Here is a 13,662-nt window from a genome sequence, read left to right on the forward strand (position 1 = left end):
CCTGTCTGCCTATGGGCAATGTATTGCAGGGTTGTCTCCAGGCCTTTTCAGCCAGACCCGGCAAAGTGGCTGTCGCCGCCCAGCTGAAAAAACCCGATCCGCCCGTCTGGCAGATGCTACTGTGCCTTTAACAATAAGGATTGATTGGGCTGCTAGCAGACTAGATCAGTTGCGCGTTGATGGGTGATAAAAAAAAATAACACCGTCCAATAGTTAAGCAACAGCTATGATGGTGACCAAACTTGTGTGAGTACTGTTAAGATGAACAGTTGCATTAAAAAAAATATAGAACAGCGAATAACAAAAATAGACGTTTATTAACAAAATGCCCTGAAAACTTAACATAAAGAAAACAGACAATTTAAATGAAGCAATAAGCTCAATAATTAAGCTAAAAAGGAAGTGAAAAGGTTACAGTTTTTTTTGTGTGTGTGAACTCCAATAACCCTACGTTATCTTTCCCCAGTCAAATCGTAGAGTGCCTAAATAAGCACGGTAATTTACCATAATAAAAAACAGAAATGAAAAAGAAAATGTAGACCATAAAGCGCAACCAGATATGGTTAACGAAAGACAACATATTTAAATTCTTTGTCGTATTATATAATGTAAGGTAAGGCAAGTTTATTTTTCTGTTAAATGTGCTCCCGGCTATAATGTTCTGCCGCCCGGCTGTACAGAATTCTTGGGGAGAACCCTGGTATTTTCTAGTTTTTAAATGCATCTTTATACAGTGATTTGATTTTGTTGAGGTGGCAGTTGCTTTGCGGATACTTCTGATGACTGGGGGAGGGGGGGAGGGGGGGGTCAGAATAGACCAAGTATTTATTACTTTTTATTGGTCCTAATTTAACAATGTTGTAAGAAGATACATCACAAACAGTACCAGTATCTTTTTTTATTTTTTTTTTATTCATCAAATGTAGATAGTATATCATGACAAAATAAAATCCTATATGTGTAAAAGTGAACACCCACATGTCTTCCTGTTGCAGACCGTTGATGACGATGCGATGGAAGCGTGAATGAGGTTGGCACAGCGAAGGCTGAACGATGCCCAAGGGTGGGGGTTCTAAAACACCCCAGTCGGAGGATTTCCCGCCGAACACCGATATGGTGGAGAAGCAAACTGGGAAAAAGGTGAGAAAGAAGCTTTTTTGTTACACAGTATAAGGTGGTGGTTATTGTTAGGGCTGCACCAAATCGGAATTGCCTCGGATTATAAAAAAATAAAATTGCAAAAAACGTAATCTGTAATCTGCGTTTTTATTATTTATTATTATTATTATTATTATTATTATTATTATTATTATTATTATTATTATACATGGTGAACAATAATTTCCCTGTAAACTTAAGTGTTTTATAGTCTTATACGTGGTGATGACGTGAGACCTGTATATAATATGATTAGGTGGTGGTGTGAGACTGGTGTGTAATAAAGTTGACGATAACTGCTAACCTCAATTTTTTTAAAACAAGCTCTGCCACCAGCACACGAACACAACAAAACACTGTCGATACCAAAACAAACACAAGTGACCTGCAGATTTAAGTTATCTGCAGAAGACAGGGAGAAATTTCCTCCCCCTCATGCCTGCATTTTTAATTTCTGTTTTCTAATGTTGTTCGCAACACTTTATTAAAAATAAACACAGTTAGCTCTGCAATTTCTGTAGACCATGTATTATAACTAGAGCATCTGTTCTGTTTTTATTAATTTAATTTTTCGGTGCTTATTTTTTAGTTATACTTGAATCTCTCTTTTACAGGGCTTTCACATTTTATATACTGTATGAAAAATATTGTTTTCGGTTACTTGAGTTTTTTTTCTGTCACAATTATGTTTCGTAACGTGACAGTACCTGCACACTTTTTTTCAGTTGTGCCTTATTTCCTTTGCTGTCTTCTACAACTTTTATGGTCACAGGCATATTCACTAAGCAAAACTTATTCTGGGTTTTTTGTGTGTGAATGCATTTTTGTACATTTCGCCACAATTTGCAATTCTGTTTTAAATTCCACAAGCGTGTAAATACTCCTCATCGAACTGGAATATAGGTTTAAATCTTACGAGCAAGAACAATCCTCCGCTTGTACTCTTGTTTTTAAATCTCGCAAGCGTGTTACAGTACTTCAATAGAAATGTAGGAATTTGCTGCCACTCAGTCGTTGGGGTGGGTTTAAGTATGCAGAATGAATCAATGCAAAATACAAATCAGGAAGGAGAGACATTGCCCAATTGCACTGCACAAAGATTTTTTGCAGGTTGTTTTTTATTTTATTTTTTCACTGGGAAAGTGGCCAAGTCAACTTTAATTCTGTAACCATTTTGAATGTTTTTTGGGTGTTTTTTAGTTTTCTTTTTTGTTTGTTTGTTTGTTTGGGGAAAGGGAGGGAGGGAGGGAGGGGGGGGGGGGGGGTGTTGTGTGATTGTTTAACGGTTAAAACCGAAAATCAGAATCCCTAATTATAACTAATAATATGCACAATAATCCAGTCTTTTGTTTCTTGTGACACTGATAAATCACTCAAGCTAGAACTATTGGGATTTATGTCACCAGAAACCTGCGATAGAATTACAGCCTTGTTATGCACAGTTGGGTATACATTATTCCTTCTATTATTATCCACCTTTAATGACACAATAACATTGTAGCCTACAGTTTTAGTAAACATGCCACTGTTTGTATGTACAACCTACCAAAATACATACAACAACTTACCATTTAAGAAGAATGTTGCTGTGTTAAGTATCTGTTTCTGAATGATCAGGTGCGACTGCTGTATTAACAACCCTCACTAAACTACACTAGGTTTGCTATTTTCTTATAGAGATTGCAAACACGATCTTGTAGAAAAAGAATACTGCTCTACAAATACCTTGGTTCCCAGTCCTCCTTCCATATGCTTGGGCCAGATCCTTCAGCCTAGTCTGTTCGACTTATCTCCCATCTGTACTGTAGCAGAGGAAGTAGTGTTTTATTTAGAGCTCCATTTACTTGATTGCAACACCTTTAATTAATAACACAAGCAATAGAAAAGTGAAGATTAGTATGGGTGGGTGGGTGGGTGGGTGGGGGGGGGAGGAACAGTTGTATCTATTTCTTTAAACTTCAGCTCAGAATGACAATCGTTTACCATACAACAAAAGTCCAATTATAAATTGTGCTCTTTTCCTGTCATTTAATTGTAAATTTAATTTAAATACTGCATGATGTCAACAGGAACAATTATTATTTATTTTTTGTCAAAAATTATTTTAGATGCAGGTTGTTTCAATAAATAGTAAATTTGTTAATGGAATGTGTTTGCAAATGTGTGGGGGACTCATCTAGGTTAAATGGAGAATTTTACAGTAACTGCTTTCCAAACTTGTTTGTTTTTTCTATGTGCCAATATATTGTTTTTAATTGACTGCCTGTGCCTTGCTGCAGCTGTGGAACCTGCAGAGCTTTGTGTGTGGGTGTCTAGCAATTTGTCAGGCCAGCAGTGCTGTTTTAAATAGCTTGTGTTATAAGGTTCTGAGCTGGATTGCATCAGACATGAATAGAGCTATGGTGTTGCTAGGGAACACATAAACGTGTTCCATGAGCATGTTTGGAGCAGGGTGTTATGCAGCGCTTTCACTGTGTGTGTTTCACTAGATACAACAGCGCAGTAAAACAGGAAGGGAGCTGTGTGCACACAGTGACATCATAGTCTTATGACTGGTCTTGGGCAATAAGCCACACTGCCAGTAATTTATAAAGAGCTCCACTCTTGGTACACCCTGCAATTTTCTGCAGCTCACTTTCTAGCTTTCTACTAGGACTCATAACCTGTAAAATACATTGAGTAAAAAAGGCTATTCGAATAAAAAGTAGATCACAATTGAATAGCATATTTATTATTACTACTATTAACTACTACTGCTTTTGATTCATGTCCAGTAATGACGAAATTAAGATTCTTCCAGTCCCTTCTACAGGTATTGCTAGCAGGCTGGGATTTTCAAATCATTCTGATTCCAGACTCTTTGTTTCTAGGTGAAATATGTTTCCTCTTTTTTTATCCTGACCTGAAATACACCAGCTGCAATACCTGTACATTGTGCATTCAAGTCTGTCCGTATACATGACAGGGACACATTATAAGATGTTGTCTTTTGAGGGTGGGGGGTGGTTATGGTCAGCCCTTAGAGATCAGGGATGTAGACAGTGAAAAACAACCTGGAAACACCTATATTTTAACTCCTAGGAGTGTTTTCTGTCTCAAAAGACCGCAAAGCAAAGGGTTTGGGCTCACTCTGTTCTGGGATCCAGCAGTTTGTGGTGGACCGTCAAAAGGAAATTCCATGGAAAAGACATGCTCTGCAAATCCTGTAATTGCTGGAATTCTCTGGGTAGACAGAACCTCGCTGCAGGGGAATTCCATGGAAAACACTGATTCTCTTGTCTTGCAGCAAAGAAAAATACTTCTACTGTAGCTGAGCTTAACTGCACAGGTCTTCTAAATTATGTTTATTTATCCAGGTGTACTTGAGATTTACTCTACATCTTGTTTTGAGGTGAACCTGGCACGTCCGCACTAAGGATATACTCTAGCCGTCATGCTTTGTTTGTACAATGGGCAGGCTAACTGTTTAAAATACATACTGCTCCACTGGTACATTTTATAAACAATTATGATTTGCCTGCAATTTTTTGAATGTTTATAAATGAATGTTGCATTTAAATTGTAGTTTTACTGTACAAGTAATTATGAGAACCTGACAATTGGTTCACCCTTAAAACATAATACAAAATTATCTTTCTCGAGATGAAGTCAGCTGTTTATTCTCATTGAATTTGTAGTATATTGTGCACTATATTAGTTCAAATGATAAATGGAAACATCCCTCGTTATTGGACCGTTTTGCTCATTTTTCTTTTATTGGTTCATGCATTTAAACATGTGGATATCCATTGTTCTGTGTTCTTTGTTTTTGCTAGGATAAAGATAAAGTCTCTTTAAACAAGACTCCAAAGTTGGACAGAAATGATGGAGGAAAAGAGATGAAAGAGAAGGCTCCAAAAAGAAAACTACCATTTACTGTTGGAGCGAATGGAGACCAGAAAGATTCAGATTCAGGTAAGAGGCCGTGGGTGCACAGTGATGTTGGGACTCTGCTCGGAGTCCACAGGAAAAACACATTCTCTTCTGTGTGTACAACTGCCTGGGCATTGTATTAAATATATTATAGGTGCTATTCTGTTTAGCATAATTCTGTCTGATAAGACAGCTGTAATACTTGTAAAAGTCAAGGCTTCCTCTTTATGGTTCATTTATGGTTTCAGAAAATATAAATACTTATTTTTGTTAAATGCAGTGTTTGGTGGTCTATTTTGCTTAACTTCAAATATATATTTAACAGGTGTTCCACTACAGTATGTCAGTCTTGGGTTTTGGTTTGCTTTGAAACTGCTTTTTTAAGGGGTCTTTTTAAATCTTAATAGCACAACTTTTCTCTTGCCATTTGAAGTGCTCTTTTTGAAAAGCATGCGTCTTTTCTATAATATCACAACCAAAACAAGTGGTTGAATGTCGTGCGGTTTGCTTGGGGCAGCAGGGCTCTGGGTGACTCGCTTGCTGTAAACGAATGTTTCAAAGTATTCAAGGAACTTGTTAGAAAACCAGTAACACAAACACACTGTTCACCATTTCAATTTCTAAATACAGGCAACTGGAGGTTTTTATTCTCGTTTTTCGACTTCAATATTAGTCATGATTTCCGAATCATCTTCATTCTGTGTTCTTTATTCTCATTTACATTAAGTACTGTGTTAGTGTATGTACTGTAGAGACTTGTACCATGTTGCAGAAACTCAATGCTTTTCATTCATTGTGAATGACAGTATATCTCAGTGATCTAACACAACTCTCTTTTTTTTTGTCCCACATTTTCCTATATCTCTTTATCCATCTCTCAAAATCTCTGCTGCTTTGCTCTATGTTGAAATATATATTTTACTATGTCTATATGTGCACTGCATTTCCTGTCTCTCTTGGTATCTGAATCCCATCTTGTTTTTGAATGTTTGTTAATGTGTGTTTTTTTTTGTTTTGTTTTGTTGCTGTGGCACTTTATTTCTACTGACCTGGGTTTTACTGATATTGCGCTCCCTGCACCCCTTTTTATTTTATGGGTCCATTTCCTTTTCTCGTTCTCGTTCTCCTTGTCCACTGCCTGCCTTGTTTTACACTTTGTGTGTGTGCATGCCTGCTTGCCTGCCCTCCTCCAACCTCCCTGACTCGTAGATTCTGACCCCGGCCTGTCATCGGAGGCTTGGGATCACCAGTGTGCTGCCGCCTCACTCTCTACTCGCAGGCCACACTCAGGTAAACACAACAGCCTAACTTTCCTATGATCTTGTTTTAACGTGTACCTGTGTTTCTGTGGGCACTGACATCCGCCACTTGCTGGCACTCGTCTTCCACTACTTCTTCCTCTTTTATCTTTCTTTTTTCTAATTATTGTGTATCTGTTTAACAGTTTCCAACCACAGTATTACCATTCTATCCCAAATCACTTATTTGTATTTTGCCTGATTTATTTTATTTTTTTTAAATTATCCAGACCCACCAACACACTGTGAGGAATACATTGTAATGAACCAGTGGAGCTCCCTTTTTATACAATATTTTTATATTTCAGAGTGAGACACATACTACCAACAAACCTACTGGTACTACCCTGGCTCCTACATTAAATGTTAGTTAATGGTTTACTATAGCAATATACCCAGGGGTTAAAATAGAAAAAAAAAAAAAACAGTTCTCATATGTGGACCGTCATCATTATTTTGGTCCACATTTTTTCTTCACATGCTTGACACATTCTTACTTTTGAACAAAGGAGCAACAACGTTACATCTCAAGAAACTCAGTAAACATAAATAATAATTTTTCAAATCAGACATGATAACATAAAATAACCCAAACGTCATGTGTATTTAAGTACATTTTAAACCTTTAATGTTTACATTCTGCAAGCATCATTTCAGACTCAAATCGTTTTGTTTTTTTAATCGGTATACAAACAATCTGACATCACAACATTATTCATCGTTCAGGTTTTCTGTTAAATGCCGATTTGTGCTTTCAAGCCATCAAAGTCTCTCCTGAAATGTGTATCCTCAGAAGAACAGAAAAACGTCTTAATGAGAGACTTGAGCGAATACAATAGAAAAATTCAGAACTGATTGTAAAAAGAGCCTGATGCCTACACCACTACAGTATACGCTCAAAATATATTGCTAGGTAAATTCATACATATCCGTGTTATTCAGGGTTCATACGCTAGTCTGGAAAAAGTATGGAAAAATGCCAAAATGATTTCCAGGGCTTGAACATGCTTGAAAAACCATGTCTCTGTTATGGAAGTCTTGAAAAAGTCTGGAAATTTACTAGTATCTCGGGAGAATGAAAATAATAACACGATTATTTTTTATTATTAATAATAATCTCGAAAGCAGGTCAGGAGCTCTAGCGACGACTGTCTAAGCAATTTACTAGTAGCAACTATATTGCTTGCGACCAAATCCTGTGAGGATTGCCCCGCTGTGACACCCCTGACAACTCAAGCAGTCCTATCAAGTCAGCGCACTGGTATATGTCACATGTCTGCTCCAGTGAAACGAAGAGTAAAATGGACACTACGACAGGCAAAATATATACATTTATATTGAAGGCTATGACTTTTTAAAACAGTTACAAACTGGAATTACAAGCTACTGTACTCTGCTCACCAAGATTCACATTTTGTTATCTTATTACCTTTATTAAAAATCGAATACAATAGTTATCACTTACTCGAATTAAAAAAACAAACAAAAAAACACTTTCGGTAGCCCCTATGGTGTGTATAAACGTAGCATGTTAGCTTGGAATTTTGAATTTCTTTAATGTGATTAATAAAATGTACTGTTAATTTTATTTTAAATGTATGGTGCTTGCTTGTAACGTACAGTACCAAGTGCAGCAACAGTCTCGGGTCCAAAACCGAGTGTAGATATACTCTTTACATCCTCACTATATCCTTCATTATACGATTTAAATACTGATTTTAAAAAAAAATCAAACTGCTGCTAAATCACGGCAAAGCAACATTGTGTGTTTTTTTTTTTTTCTAAATAAGGAACCAAGATTTAAATTAACATTTGCAATTGAAAAAAAACTGAAACTTTGATGGTGGGGTGGGGGTTGTACTGTGTTCTTCAACAAATAGGATATAGCCAGAATACTGGATGCAGCCACAAATAGGTACTGTACTTGTAATTCTACATTTATTCACAATCTCATTGCTGTTACTATTATTAGTGGTAGTAGTGACAAATACTGTAATAATAAAGAAAATAAAAGAATAAAAACAATGAATAATTTAGCTAGTGACTTCCTTAACTTACTCCAGAAGCTTATATTATTCGTTTTGGATTGTCCTTTTACTATAGCTTTTACTAAAAGGCTTTGGACCCAAACAGGGTTGTTATAGCGAGGGTGTACTGTATTTAGTATTTGACTTGTATGTTTAATATACGACACTTGCACATTTTAATATATAATGCATGCACATTTGTTATTTCATTTTTGTTATTTTTCACCTCCCGTAGTGTTCAACATTTAACAGATGGTATAAAGAAGTTTGGATCAGAATCCAATATCATCCCTTACAAAAAAAGAATATATTGCAAGTATGCTTCTGCCAAAATTGTCTGGTTTTAGTATACTATTGGTACCATTATACTATCCTATTTTGGCACAAGTATACTTGCAGTATACAACTTTTTATATTCTCTTTGTAAATAATGCAACATAGTTCTAAAATATTGGACATTTCTTAGATTGTATCTTCTCTTGCATATCTGCATTGTCTCTTGCTAGATATGCACCTCCAGATTCTGACAAATACTTTTAGAAAACCAGGTGCAACTTCTCTGGATCAAAAAGCTATAATGCTCTGCGGCTGCCCGCCAATGTGGATAACTATCGAAAAACTAGTAGACACTAACTAAAGCACAAGTCTGGGAGAAACAAATGGAAGTCTGGAAAAAGTATGGAATTTTTGATGTTGAAAAAGTGTATGAACCCTGGTTATTGTAAATACAGATTCACAGCAGGGGTACACCTCGTACTCCATTTTGCTTTGTTTTATACTTTTGTTGGAAAACAACAATTTGTATGTTTAAGTCAGGCTGTCTTTGCTGTGATTATACTAGTGGAATGGGACAGGAAAAACTGTTTGGAAGACGCAGCTGTCCATGACAGCCTGTAGTGAGGTGCAATGTCTTGTTTCCTACTGTACTTTACAAATGGTGCACAAGGATGTTAAGTGACATGTTAAATATAAACACCAGTTTAGTGATGGAATCGGAATTTCCTGTTTCTTCATCCTATTTACATGGTCACACTGCATCCACAGACTTCTCTCCTGCTTTTTTTTATTTTTATGGATTTATCTGTTTGAGTGTAGGGTAGTGAAGTGGCCTGTATGTGCATAGTGCATTATTTTCTTTGTTTTCATATTTTGAGAACCACACAGTGCATGCATTTGTAATGGAACTTGAAATAGGCATTCCTTGCCACAAGTTGAACTTGACGGTCTCATCTGATGGATTGATTGCTCAGACGAGGACTTTATTTTTTAGGACCAGTCCAAATGTGATATAGCTTTGCGAATGTTTGTCATTTAACCAAGATCACAAATCATGTTTTAAATGGAACTGCATTGAATATCAGTATTGTGCTTGGCAACTATTATTTGTTTTTGTTTGTTTTACGGTTTTGCAGATGTATATAAAAAAATATCCTGTGTAACTACAACAGCGCTGATAATTGTTTCCCCTTTTTGAGGGCTTTTATGATGCATGCATCAGAGTGACAGTGCAAAAGAGACAGAAGAGCTGGTGATGAATTCTGCGCTGCTGCTACCCACGCTGCGCTAACCTTGGCAGTACTTCATTATCTGTGGCCTGCACATACAGGAGCTGTAAACACACAGCACTAGCTCTAACTTTGCTCAAGAAAAATATATAAAAAGGCATCCTTTTATTAGCAGGGTTGCTGCAGTGCTACAGCTCATTTATTTCAAAGAGAGAAAAGCCTTTCATGTTTGCTTGATTGTCTTAGAAGCTTAAAGTGTTGAAGAGCCTTCCGCTCTTAGCAGCTAGCTTCAACAAAATAAAGCAAGAAGTAGGTGTTTCTCTGAACCTGTTTAGTTTTTGTTAATTGTAGGTTTTCCTCTTGGAAACGACCTAAATATGCTCGGTTTCTACACCTGACAAGCTTCAGCTGACGCTTGTTATCTCTTGAACTGGTACCTCCAAATTTGGTTGTCTAGGAAACGTGTTGCACTGTTCAATGTCTGTCTTAATAAAATAAAAATCAGTCAAGTCCACGCTCTTCTTTTAGATACTTCTACACCCACTGACAATTGTTCTACATAAAGTAGGCTACATTTTGTTTGGCTTGTTCATGAAATTTGTATTAAGTACAAATTACTAGAGTGACATGAAGTTTTGATACTCTAAAGTAAATCAGAAATTTGGTCAATTTTATAAGCATTCGGTGGCTGTGCTGTAAATCTTGGTCTAACTTTGGTGTGTGTATTGTATCTGTGTGTTTTTAGTGTCTAGTATTTGTTGCGTGTTCCCTGAGTTTTATTTCCCTTCCCGTCCAAAAACTGGGGTTTCACTAAAACATTCTCTCTTGTTTTAAAGTGTGTCACATGAATGCACCTTTTCCAGCTAATTATGTATAAGAATGTATTCAAAAAAGTCCTGTCTTTTTTCTAATCCCAGAGTTTGTGGTATGTAATTGATATGGTGAGGGAGATCAATAATTCGCATATGTTCTTTAGTGTGGAATGTAATTATCCAAAATATACTTTGTTTACTGCTACATCTACTGATTTCTCTCCTGATTATCAGTGATAAGATTAAGAAAAAAAACCCTGTTCATTACAGAGAGTTTCTTTTCATGTTTTGTCAATCTGATGTAGAAGACAGTGACACACAACATCCTGTGTACTTCCTCCATTCCCCTTTCATTTCCTGTTTGCTCAAAGCATCCCAGAACTGGAGCCTTGTGAGGCTGAATGCATGGATTGATTTTCATGTTTGGCAGGAGCTCCACAATCTGCTTTGTTCTCGTAGACTTGAAGGAGCGCGTGCTGAAATCAATACAGTCGCAACGCATTTAGATTTTTTTAATTTAGAGGGTTTTTTTTTAATTTGCATTTTCTTTATCTTATCTCAGATCAGTTGCATCATTACAGCAGAAACTTAGTGTCTGCCTGTGTTTCTCAAGGTTGAATGATTGAGATTCAACCCCACGTCCTGAGTTTAGCTTGGCTAAGAAAAAAAGATTAAAATGACTGTTCCTAGCAGAGTGAACTCTGACTCGCTGCGTGTCTGGATGAAGACAAGTCCCTGGACCCCCTTGTGCCTCAGTGCACCCTCAAGCTGTTGAGCTTGATTGAATTATCAGAGACCCCTATACATGCATGTTGTGCACACATATGCTCAAGCACAGGTCACGCACACAGATATCATTCACAGATGCAATCACCCCTGCAGCAAAATATATTTGTGCAGTACTTCTGCTGTATGTAACCCGGAGAGCATCACAGTGTGTGTGAATGATTTGCAGCATTCTGCTTGTATTGTATGAGTCAAGTTTAAAATCCAAATACTGTATTAATGGATTATAATTTAAGTGTAAGGTTATTTATTTAAGTATTTATTCATAGTCTGTTGCATACACATTAGTGTTGTACACATAGTCTTATACGGATTCATATTGTAGTAATTTCTTTTAAACTATTTTAGGAAATAAAACATAATTTAACAGCCCTACTTTACAGTATTCCATGTTTTGATAAAATAGATTTGGAACATATATCTTTAAAAGATTTGTCTCCCTCCACTGGGGTCATTATGTATTTGTGTTGCTTTGCAGTATTATCAATGCCTCTGTTTTTGCTGTGGTGGGGGGGGGGGGTAGAAGTAAAATTAAAATTGGGTGCCATTTTCAGTACATATTAATGCTGTCCCAAAGGGTCAAACCTTGAGATTGGCTTGAAATAGTGGGTCTGTGGGGGCTCCCGAGTGGCGCATCTAGTAAAGGCGCTTCACATGGAGTGCAGGATGCGCTCTATAGTCTGGACGTCGCGATTTCGAGTCCAGGCTATTCCTTTGCCAACCGAGGATGGGAGCTTCCAGGGGGCGGCGCTCAATTGGCCGAGCGTCGCCTGGGGGGAGGGAGGGCTAGGTCGGCCAGGGTGTCCTCGGATCACGGCGCACCAGCAACCCCTGTAGTCTGGCCGGGCGCCAGCGGGCTTGCCTGTAAGCTGCCCAAGCGCTGCGTTGTCCTCCGACGCTGTAGCTCTTGGGTGGCTGCATGGTGAGTCCGCAGTGTGAAAAAAAGCAGTCGGCTGACGGCACACGCTTCGGAGGACAGCGTGTGTTTGTCTTCGCCCTCCCAAGTCAGTGCAGGGATGGTAGCGGTGAGCTGAGCATAATAAAATAATTGCCGATTCCAAATTGGGAGAAAATAATAAAAATAATTGGCAACGACTAAATTTTATAAGAAAAAAAATAGAAATAGTGGGTCTGTAATGTTTGTGTAAATCCTTATGATAAACGATCCCACTTAGGGGGTGTTCCTGAGTGGCTCACGTGGTGTGCAGGCTGAGTCATACAGTCAGGTGAGCACAGGTTTGCGTCCTCCAGAGGCCGGTAGCTCACTGACATCTGCTCTCGAGTTCCAGGGTTTAAAATAGGAAACTGGCTTGGTCATGCGATTGGAGGACGCCCACTAAACCTTCAGTTCTCCTAAGCTGTTTGGGGAATTGCTGCTGTGAGGGGGAAAATTATTGGACATTCTAAATTGGGAAGAAAATCTAGTATATCAACTTTTAGTCTTGGTCATCTACTATACTACCTTGTTGTTCTAAGATTCGTTGGCGACCTTTCTGCTGAGAGGTAAATGGTCTCAAAAAGTTTAATGAAAAAGAATAAACTGTGAAATTGCTTTATTTTTCAAGGTTCCTAAAGATTATCTGGACAGTGAATAGAAACAAGTGGCTTGTTAAACAAAAAGCCTGTGGAGCCTGAGCTGCTTGTTGTTGAACAAGGAAAGATAGGTTGTATTGAAAAGCATTTTGTAAGCCTATGCAGTAGTAGTGCAGCTATTAGACCAGCAGCAGCAAACCTTCGCTAATCTACACTACAAAGACGGGATGACACTGACAAGCCTTCAAAGCTGGGAAAGTAGACACTTTTCATTGTTCAATGACCTACAACAACAGCCTACTAATCATGTGTGTAGTGAAATGCTATTGTTACACTTGTGTTGAAGCACTTTAGGAAAAAGCTCATCAGAGTAGTTCCATAGCCAGCATAGTTCCTTGTTTGCTTCTGTGGTTTTGTATGTATCTTGATGTGAGGATAAAGGAATTTGGTCCAAGGAGTCTGGGGGTTAAATGTTAGCATAATGGTTCACAGATGGTAGCCGAAGTTGAAAAATGTTTGGGACCGGAAGCGCACACTAGTATATTTCCTGTTGGTAATTATTTGTTTATTGCCGTCAGAAAATCTTCCCTGTGACCATATTCCCAGCAAACAGCTGAATAAAAATGTTACC

General features: G+C 37.8%; 1 protein-coding gene across 3 annotated transcripts in view; it reads left to right on the forward strand.

Annotated features, from left to right (window-relative positions):
• Positions 1-13,662, forward strand: part of LOC117424180 (ankyrin repeat domain-containing protein 11-like) — a 94,766-nt gene that overhangs the window by 62,620 nt on the left and 18,484 nt on the right. For 2 of the 3 annotated variants that reach the window (XM_058992689.1, XM_058992690.1), the window contains 3 exons: positions 996-1,140; positions 4,974-5,112; positions 6,280-6,360. In XM_058992689.1, coding sequence (XP_058848672.1) covers positions 1,054-1,140; positions 4,974-5,112; positions 6,280-6,360 — 307 coding nt within the window. In that variant the 5' untranslated portion in view covers positions 996-1,053. The remainder of the gene's footprint in view (positions 1-995; positions 1,141-4,973; positions 5,113-6,279; positions 6,361-13,662) is intronic. The other variant, XM_034040308.3, reaches the window with a different exon arrangement.

The sequence above is a fragment of the Acipenser ruthenus genome, chromosome 19 (assembly GCF_902713425.1).
Source record: "Acipenser ruthenus chromosome 19, fAciRut3.2 maternal haplotype, whole genome shotgun sequence".
NCBI classification, from domain to species: Eukaryota; Metazoa; Chordata; class Actinopteri; order Acipenseriformes; family Acipenseridae; genus Acipenser; species Acipenser ruthenus.